We start from the raw sequence: 9,941 nt of genomic DNA, 5'->3' as shown, positions 1-9,941 counted from the left end.
GAAAAGATGTATTATCTGGGTGGTGGTGGCACACACCTTTAATCTCAGCACTCGGGAGGCAGAGGCAGAGGCAGATGGATCTCTTGAGTTTGAGGCCAGCCTAGTCTACAGAGTGAGTTCCAGACTACACAGAGAAACCCTGTCCAAAAAAAAAAACAAAACAAAAAACAAAACAAAACAACAACAACAAAAAAACAAAAACCCCTCATCATATAGAGAAGTAGAGTGAACCATATTTTTTGTTTGTTTTTTGAGACAGGGTTTCTCTGTAACTTTGGAGCCTGTCCAGGAACTTGCTCTGTAGACCAGGCTAGCCTGGAACTCACTGAGATCTGCCTGCTTCTGCTTCCTGAGTGCTGGGATTAAAGGCATGTGCCACCACTTTCTGGTGAGAACCACATTTTTAAAACAAATGTTTAGTACATTTTATGTTACCCAAATAATATGCTTTAATGTTTTATTTAAAATTGGCCCATTTTCTTCAGGGATATGGGACATGAGAGGCACCCAGGCTCCAGAAGGTGATCTCAAACCCATGCAAATTCAGACTTCACTAAGTGCACCCACTGGATTTGAAAAAAACAAAGACAAAAAAAAAAACTGGAGTAAATGGGAGGATGGATTTGATCAAAGCAATATGCATGTACAAAACTATCAAATAATAACCGTGACACAAATAATAAAAACCAAGAGACAGATATTGGGGTTCAAGCTGAAGTCAGAGAAGCAAAGCAGACAGCCAGTAGCTCTTACCTCCACCAAAGCTGAAATGGAGCTCCTGTCTTCCCTGTGACTAGAATCTGAATTTCACATGAGACCCTTTGCTTCTTCCTTATACACCTCTCTAGTGCTAGGCCTAAAGGCTTGAGCTGTTTCTCTTTTAGATTGATTCACTCTCATGTAACCCTTGGTGGCCTTGAACTCACAGAGATCCGTCTGCCTCTGCCTCTTGAGTCCTGGGGATTAAGAGTTTGTGCCACCACTGCCTGGCCTCTGTGGCTAGCTTTGCATTCTGATCCACAGGTAAGCTTTATTAAATAATAAACAAACAATATTCCACAACAAATAACAAAGCAGAAAAATAAGATTTAAACAGAAATATGTGTATTGTATATAATATTTGATTCTAATTATAAATCATGTATGAGTAAACTTCAGCTGGCCCTTTCACACATCTTTGTTTTGGCTGATCCTTCTCCTCAAATGAGAATCATCCTGCTTCCCATGCCCCCTTGTGTTCCTTCACGCCCTACGTTTTCTCATTTAGAAGTCTTTGTCCCTCAAGGTCTGATTGTGCTTTTGTCAGTGAAACTCCATTAAACATTTGTGAGTGTTTTACGAATTTCATTATGGTTTACTCCATGCCCATCAAACCAACCATACCCACACTTCTTTTGGAGATGGAATGTGAGGATGGGATGGCATGGGTTAGATATCGGTGGCACAATGCCCTCATTTTTCTCAGAACACTTTTTTTTTTTCAATCAGTATCAGCACCAACAAATCACAGATAAACCTTTGCTGATAAACAGCTAGTTTCTGGATTTGATCTTTATGTTGAGGCTGCATTTTGACTGCATTGTCTGATGCTCTTTCTTCATTTCTCCCCCTTCTTTCCTTTCTTCCTTCCTTTCTTCCTTTTCTTCATCAGTGTGTGTGTGTGTGTGTGTGTGTGTGTGTGTGTGTGTGTGTGTGTATGTTGGTTAATCTTAGTAAGTTGATGGGATTTAGAATCTATTGACGACAGGTATCTGGCTATGTCTGGGAAGGATTTTCTTGATTGGGTTAACTGAGGTACAAAGATTTGTCCTAACTATGGGCCCAAAAGGAGAAAGTGAGTTGAGCACTAGCACTCGTTTCCCTGTGTTCCCTGACTGCATTTGCAACTTGTGTCCAACTGTCTCAAGCTCTGGCATGACTTTTCCATCACAATAGTGTGTACCCTGGAACTGGGTGCCAAAAACTCCTTCTGTTAGTGACTTCTCAGTACATTGTCACAGGCAACAAAGCACGAAACCAATACATAAAACTGGTACCAGAAATGAGGTCGATAGGCATAAAAATGTGCAGATTACAAAATAAAAAGTTGCCGGGCATTGGTGGTGCATGCGTTTAGTCCCAGCACTCGGGAGGCAGAGGCAGGCAGATCTCTGTAAGTTCAAGGTCAGCCTGATCTTCAGAGTGAGTGCCAGGAAAGGCTCCAAAGCTACACAGAGAAACCCTGTCTCGAATCCCCCCCCAAAAAAAAAACCCAAAAACAAAATAAAAAGTTCAATCAAGTTTGATGTTGTAGCAAAGATGGGCACTGGAAAAAGGCTGGAACTGTTAATTTCATTTGAAAGGAGTGAGCCTGATCTCATATCATTACTGAAAGGGTTCCCTTGTCCTCAAGGTCAACAGTCCAAGGATGTGTTTACCCCGGGTCATCACACAGAAGCTGTTACAAACTGCAGTCCACTGCTTGCAGGCTCTGTTTGGCAACATCATCCACATGGTAGTAGTTTTGACAGAATGAAAGATGAGGTTGAGGTTATCATGGAATCTTGTACTACACTTCCAAAGAGCCACCAAGGCCAGGCAATGAGTGGCAGAGTTGAAATCCCTGTAGAGTCCTGGACAGGCCACTACAGGAAACTTCGAAAATAAAGCATGAGTTGCAATGGAGACTTGGAAACCACAGGATGTTGGAGGTGCCAGAACCATGGGATATCCACCAAAGAAAACTGTATGTGGGCCAGCAGGAAGGCTCAGTGGGGTTAATGAACTTGGAGCTAAGCTGCCAACTTGAGTTGTTCCCCCAGAACCCACATGATAGAAGGAGAGAAACAACTCCAGAAAGTTGCTGTCTGACTTTCACTTGTATTCTGGGACAAGCAAACGCTCCTCCAATAAATAAAGTTGAGGGGATTCCCTGTAGATGTCACAGCAGGCAGGAAAACAAACTGCAAAGAGGTGAGAATGAATGAAAGTCTGATCAGATTTACTTCATCAACCTGAATCAAACTTCAGGTGGTCTGATGCTAGGTGGTTCTTTGACAGCATATTTTGAAAGACCCCTGCCCCTTAGCCCTCTTTTTCTCAAGTTTGCCTCCTCCTCTGGTAGGCGGCTGGTGGGGCGTGCAGCGGATACCTCCGCTCCTGCGCCTCCCCGATCCCCATCACCGCCGGCCTCACTTCCCCCGCCGCCGCACGCCCGGCCGGCCGCCGGTTCCCTCCAAAGCTGGTCCACCCCGGCGGGGCCCGCGCCCCCTGCCCGCCCGCCTGGCACCGCGCCCCGGGGCTGGGGCCGAGCGAGGAGCCCGAGAGGCGGCCGAGGGCGAGCACCAGTTGGGCCGGCCCGAGGGCGAGCACCAGGTGAGCCGGCCCGGGGCCCCGCCCCCGCGCCCCCCCACCCGATGGGGAACACTCCGTCCCAAGGTCAGCTATCTGGACACGGAGGGGGAATTGAGTCTGTTGTACCAGACACCAGACCTTGAGAATATGCTGATCTGGAATGGCTCTGTGCCTCATTTGAACCATCCAATAGAAATGACTCTGTATCTCACCTCATTTGAATGACTCTGTATTTCACCTCATTTGAATAACTCTGTACTGCGCCTCATTTGAATTATCCAATAGAATCTCTGCTTCTCACTTCTGTATTGCGCTTTCTGCTATATAAGGACCCCTCTCCCTTGGCTCGGCGCGCTTGGCCTCACAGAAGCTAAGTCGCCCCAGGTACCCGTGTATCCAATAAAGCCTCTTGCTATTTGCATCCAAGTTCGTGGTCTCGCTGATTCTTGGGTACGGGTCTCCTTCTACGAAAGTACCTCTTCGGGGGTCTTTCAATTTAAAACACAGTACAATTTGGGAAAAGTTTTCCAGGAAGCAATCATTTCAATCCAGGTGCACAAAAAAGCTTAGGATATGACTACATAGAAATTCCTTTGCAAAGTACATGTGACCACCAGAGTGAGTTCTGTAGCTAAAAGGCCTAGAATCTGGTGTGGTTTCTGACAGACAGCACAGAGTTCAGCAGGCTATAAAGTATATATGACATTCCCTTCTTAAGGATGGGTTCTATTAACTGGGAACTAAAGATCAAGATCTAGGGACGTAGAGTCTGGCATAAACATTTTGGGTGGGGTCTGCCTCCTCAGGCAGCAAACAGGTCACTAGGTCATTAAAATTATCAATTTTCAGCTTTTTGGATGGAAAAACAGGCATTTTATCTCTTCCATTGAGGAGAGGCCCTCACATGTTTAACATTCCTGGTTTTTCCTGACATCTGTGGGTGCAAAGACCTTTATGCTCCCACCATAAAGTAAAAAAAGAAAAAGGAAAATAAAGCTGTATGGATGGAGTGGAGCTTTCAGCAAAGAGGTGTGTTCTGCTTGCAACAGAGCTGGAGGGGCAGGGCTACCTAAGCTCCTGGAAGTCCAGATGAGTCCATGAAGATCCCCAGATCCAGACATGGAGCTTCAGGACTTGGTGTTAGCTCTTCTGGGTTTTAGACTTGCTTTGGTCTGAGCTCTCCTTGCTGAACCCCCATTCTTCTATTGTTGAATAGCAATGTTCAGGGCGGGAGAGATGACTCAGTGGTTTAGAGCATTAACTGCTTTTTCAGAGGATCCCGGCTCAATTGCCAGCACCCACAAGGCAGCTCACAACTGTCTGGAACTACAAGATCTGACACCCTTACCAGACATACATGCAGGTAAAACATCAATTCACATGAAATAAATTTGGGGCTCAGTGGTTAAGAGCACTGACAACTCTTCCAGAGGTCCTGAGTTCAATTCCAAGCATCCACATGGAAGTTCACACTGTCTGTAACTCCAGTTCCAGGGTACCCAACACCCTCACATAGATATACATGCAGGCAAAACACCAATGCACATAAAATAAAAACTAATAAATTATTAAAAATAGTAATGTTTATTTTTAATGCCACTGTATATTAGAAATATGTAGCTCAAAATTTTAAAAACAAGTTGTGTGAGTGTGTGTGTTTGTGTGTGTATGTGCGTGCATATGGCACACACAAGTATGTTACTGCAGGTTAGCTGGCCTCCTGTCTGTTTCCCATCTTGTAGGAATGGTGGGATTATAAATGTGTCTAGCTTCACATGAATTCTGGAGATCTGAACTCAGGTCTTCATGCTCCCGCAGCAAGAAGCCACTGAGCCCACTGAGCCATTTCCCCAGCCTCTGGTTGTATATTAACTAGTTCCATCAGCAACCATCCAATTTCCAAATAAGGAGACATTCTGAGTGTTCTTATTTCAAATATATGTTGCAGGATGGAAACACAATAACAAAGAGAGGCAAATCTACATAGCTAGATGCTTCAAAAACAAGTCTATCAGCCATATTGACCAAATCATGGATGTAACAAGTGTATACATAGAAAAAATACTATGCAGCAGTCAAAATAAAGAACAGCTTCACAAATCATAAATATATCTAAAAAACAATATTGGATTTAAAAAACCAGAGTATAATTTTTCCATACAAAAATTTGTACCATATAATGGTTTGCTTTACTACTATGTGGAATGATACATAATTGTATAGCAGTAACTTTGATTAATAAATGTCAAGTATTATGTTCTCTGAGCATCTATCTTCTTAAGAAAGCTATTATAGAACAGAACAGAGTAGCAGGCGGTGGTGACACAAGACTTTAATCCCAGCACTCAGGAGATTGAGGCAGGCGGATCTCTGAGTTCAAGACCATCCTGGTCTACAGAACAAGTTCCAGGACAGCTAGTGCTACACAGAGAAACCGCGACTCCAGAAATCAAAAACCAAAACAAAACAAAAAACCAGAACAGGGCATATACAGCGCCATCTAACACTCCTGATCTCCTTTTTCAAATGCTCCCTTCTACTTTTTCATGGCTCAACCTCTGTCTCTTTAAGAATTCAGCCATATATGAAGCGAGGATGCTGGGACCGCCAATAGGCTCCAGGTCTAGGGCATGATGGGAAAAGAGGGCGGGAATTACGGCTGGGAACGGCCAATGACCTTAAGTCTAGGGTACAAACCGGGTGCGCACGCGCAGTTGGCCAGGCGTTGCGTTGCGATGACTCGGGCGATCCCAGGGAAACAATTTATTGTCCCCACGGAGGCTCTTGAATGCCGCTTTGCATTCTCAGTCTCGCGCCCCTTCGGGGGCAGCCAGGTGACTGGAGGTGAGTGAACGACGGGGCTATAGAAGACCGCTCGGGCTTCTGGGTTTGTGGGCGGGACACCGCAATCACGTGTCCAAATGGGGCGTGACCACCCACGTGACCAGACGCCGCAAGTGGCGCTGGGTAACCTTAGCGGACTGGGCCGGGCACCTTCACGGGTGGGCGGGGCGGCAGCCGGTCACGTGACGCGGCGGCGTTGCTGGGGCCCGGGCGGTGGGTGGTGTTGGGCACCCCGGGGCTGCCTTGCGCTGCAGGCTCGCGCACTCCATTGGAGACCGAGTTCCTTCGCTGGCTGTTGGGCACAGACTGGGGTATTCTGGTTGCGAACGGGAACGTCGGGGAGCTTGCGACAATCGGAGGAGGCAAACACTCTTCTTGTATATTGTTTCAGTAGTGGCAAGTGGTGGTAAGCTCTCGGTCCCGGCTTCGCAACAGGCTTTTCAAAATCCGTTGTTTCTGTGGCTGGCTTGAATTGATGAAGGGCCTTTAGCGAGGGTTTCTTTTTTATTTTAAGCTTTCAGTTGTACGTTTGGGGAATCCGAAGAACAACCGGAAGGCTGTTTATAGCGGCGATTCTCAGATAATTTACGATTCACAACAGTAGCGGAGTTACAGTTATGATCTAGAAACGAAATAATTTTGTGGTTGGGGGTTCCCAAAACTCGAGGAATAAAGCGTTGCAGCATTAGGAAGGTTGAAAACCACTAGTTTATAGGAAGACAGGCCTGACCTCCATAGAGGCTCCAGAACGCCCAGTTGGTGCACTTGCAAACGGGAACTTAGCGTTCGCTTGTGATGACATCTTAGGCTCTGAACTAGCTTTAGGCCAAGAAAAGGGCTCTTGATTCCAGTGCACGCCGAGTTACAGAGGAAGATGAGGCAGTTGCCTCCCTTTGAGGAATCAAAGCTGACTTGGGTCTCAAGTCAATGACCATGCAATCGGAAATTGTACTGAGACAGCTCTCCAAGAGCTTGGTAGCTTCCTCCCCTGGCTTATTTGGCCAGTCTACATCTCAACAATCTGCGGCATAGTAAAGACCATAGTGCTTGTCTAAGACACTAGGGAAGTGAGAACTTTGACAATAGACTTCTCTCATTGGAAGGTAGCTAACCCAGGAGTAGAAAGAACAGTCATAGTCCAGAAAGGTTAGTGTTCAAATGCTCACGCCTGAAGCAATTAACAAACACACTAGTATGAAGGAAAACAAAATCCGAGTACCAACCCTTTATGTTGTAGGAGTCTAGCTACCCATCGTTAAGAAATCTTTGTTTCAAATGGGAGAAGAGCTCTGAATAAACACTTAGGATGAAAGAACCTTTGGATGGTGAATGTGACAAAGCAATGGCACAACATGGGCTTCTGGACAAAATTAAAGAGGAACCTGACAATGCTCAAGTAAGCATTTTCTCTTGACTTTTAAAATATTAAAAGGTATTATTATTATTTGGGTTTTCGAGACAAGGTTCTCCGTAGCTTTGGAGGCTGTCCTGGTACTCATTCTGTAGACCAGGCCGACCTTGAACTCACAGAAATCCACCTGTCTCTCCTCCCAAGTGCTGGGAGCAAAGGCATGCGCCATCACCACCTGGATAAAAGTTGTTGTTGTTGTTGTTGTTGTTGTTATTATTATTATTATTATTATTATTATTATTGTTATTTCGAGACAGGGTTTCTCTGTGGCTTTGGAGGCTGTCCTGGCACTAGCTCTTGTAGACCAGGCTGGTCTCCAACACACAGAGATCTGCCTGCCTCTGTCTCCCGACTGCTGGGATTAAAGGCGTGCGCCACCAACACCCAGCCAAAAGTTGTTGTTATTATTATTATTGGTCTGGAGAATTGAAAATGGTAGTCAACAGCTTCTGGTTTATAAGTTGATATAACCCAATTGATTTTTTTTTCCCATTAGATGAGTGCTGTGAAGGCTGAGGGATATTTAGTTAAGTAGTAGAGGACCTTCCTAGCACTGTAGATACTGTGTTTAATTCTCAGTGCTGGTCCAAAATGAATAGATATGTGTTATGTTTTGAATGCACCCTCCAAATTTTATTCATTGGAAACGTAATTCCTTATGCAGTGTTGCTGGAGGTGATGATCCTGTGTGCATATTCTATCATTACCAGGAGTGAGTTTGTTGTAAAAGCCAATTGAGCTCCTCTTTGCTTGCTGTCTTGTTCTTTCTTGGGCATACTCCCACCCTTTGCCACATTGTAATGTGACTAGAAGACTTGATTAAATGCATCCCTCTGTATCTTGGAATTCACAGCCTCCAGAACTGTGAGAAACTCTTTTCCTTACAAATGACCTGTTGCATGGTTTTTCTTATATTTTTGGTTTTGAGCTTTTAGCTGCTGAGCCATCTCTCCAGTGATGCATGCTTTTTCTTAAAGCAATACAAAAACCGCTAAGACAATGGGTTAATTAGGTTTTTGGTGTTTTGAATGAGAAAAGAGAAAAGGTCATAGTAAATGTGATACTTGATTTTGTTAACCAAATATAAATGTTAATGATGAGCAACACTAGTAGATGGTGTGCTGTGTACTATGTATCGTGTGATAGAATGTGGCATTAACATGATTAGTACTATCAATGCATGCTTAAGAGTGTGCCCATTACCACTCTCACATATATGATAATATTTTTACTTTACACATGAGGATGCCAGAGTTCAAAAAAGCCAAGCAGTGTGTATGGATCAGTTAGTAAACATTAGATAGGATTCAAACCCAGATAGTAAGATTTCAGAGAACCTGCCGCTCCATATGTAACTTGAGTGGATTATGCAGAATAGAACCTTGTTATGAATTTTGATTTTTATTTTAAGAGCAACAGGAGACATAGGGTTAGTTTTTGTTTTATTTATTTTTTGAGACGGTCTCATCTAATTCAGGCTGTCTTCTGATTTGCTGTGGAGCTGAGGATGATCTTTAACTTCTGGTCCTCTTGCCTCTGCTTCTTGTCTCTCTCTCTCTCTCTCTCTCTCTCTCCATGCCAGTTTTCATTGTAGAGACAGTAACAGGAAACAGATTTGCATTTGGATCATTGTGGCCCTTAAAGACAGCTTAGAAACAAATGTAATTTATGGAGAGTGAGTTATTTTGCCAAGAAATTGTTTTTTACCTTCTTTAGCATGTTTTTTTAATGCTCTTTAGTTACTGACCTTATTGTAGAAACAAAGCAATAGTAATTAAACTTAATGAAAATTAATAAATTAAAAGTAAGATTTAACTGGTGTGTGTGTGTGTGTGTGTGTGTGTGTGTGTGTGTGTGTGGTGGCTCACAACTTTAATCCCAGCACTTGGGAGGCAGAGGTCAGTAGATCTCTGTGAGTTTGAAGCCAGCCTAGTCTACAAAGTGAGTTCCAGGACAGCCAGGACTGTTACACAGAGAAACCCTGTCTGGAGAAACTAAAAACCAACCAACCAAAAAAAAGTAAGACTTCTCACACACCTCACAGCAGGATGGTTCCAGCACAGGAGTGCCAGATAGTTTTTTGCCTTGCTCATGAATTGCACGCCTTCTTTGCTTTAGTAGTGAGCTGTTAAGGTTCAAAGGTGGTGTTTGCAGAGTGCTGAGTGAGTGGTGGAGGCCTCCAGTGAACCTCCTTCTCTTTTCAGTATACTTACTTTCCCTTTAGTTGGGAAATTGTTCCTCTTGCCTTTCCCAGTGTAACCATTTGTTTGCCAAGTTTTGTGGATTCTGCTTTTTAAATATATTTTCAGTCTCTTTGATTTCCCCATTTCATTATTTTTCATGTGAACTTGTT

At 44.0% G+C, this 9,941-nt stretch overlaps 1 protein-coding gene across 10 annotated transcripts in view; it reads left to right on the top strand.

The window, feature by feature from the left end:
• The first annotated feature begins 6,039 nt into the window (after positions 1–6,039).
• The window catches only part of Zmym6 (zinc finger MYM-type containing 6), a 40,099-nt gene continuing 36,197 nt past the window's right edge, over positions 6,040–9,941 (top strand). For 4 of the 10 annotated variants that reach the window (XR_004768162.1, XR_003482023.2, XM_027399318.1 and 1 more), the window contains exons 1-2: positions 6,351–6,583; positions 7,415–7,573. Coding sequence is in view for 6 of the 10 variants with exons in the window: in XM_027399318.1 (XP_027255119.1) it covers positions 7,484–7,573 (90 nt within the window). In the remaining 4 variants the exon portion in view is untranslated. Of the gene's footprint in view, positions 6,178–6,350; positions 6,584–7,414; positions 7,574–9,941 lie in introns of those variants that run through there. The other 6 variants (XM_027399316.2, XM_027399325.2, XM_027399324.2 and 3 more) reach the window with 4 other exon arrangements.

The sequence above is a fragment of the Cricetulus griseus genome, chromosome 2 (assembly GCF_003668045.3).
Source record: "Cricetulus griseus strain 17A/GY chromosome 2, alternate assembly CriGri-PICRH-1.0, whole genome shotgun sequence".
Classification (NCBI taxonomy): domain Eukaryota; kingdom Metazoa; phylum Chordata; class Mammalia; order Rodentia; family Cricetidae; genus Cricetulus; species Cricetulus griseus.
Note: the sequence above shows the minus strand (reverse complement) of the source record. Positions and strands in the feature narration are given on the sequence as shown.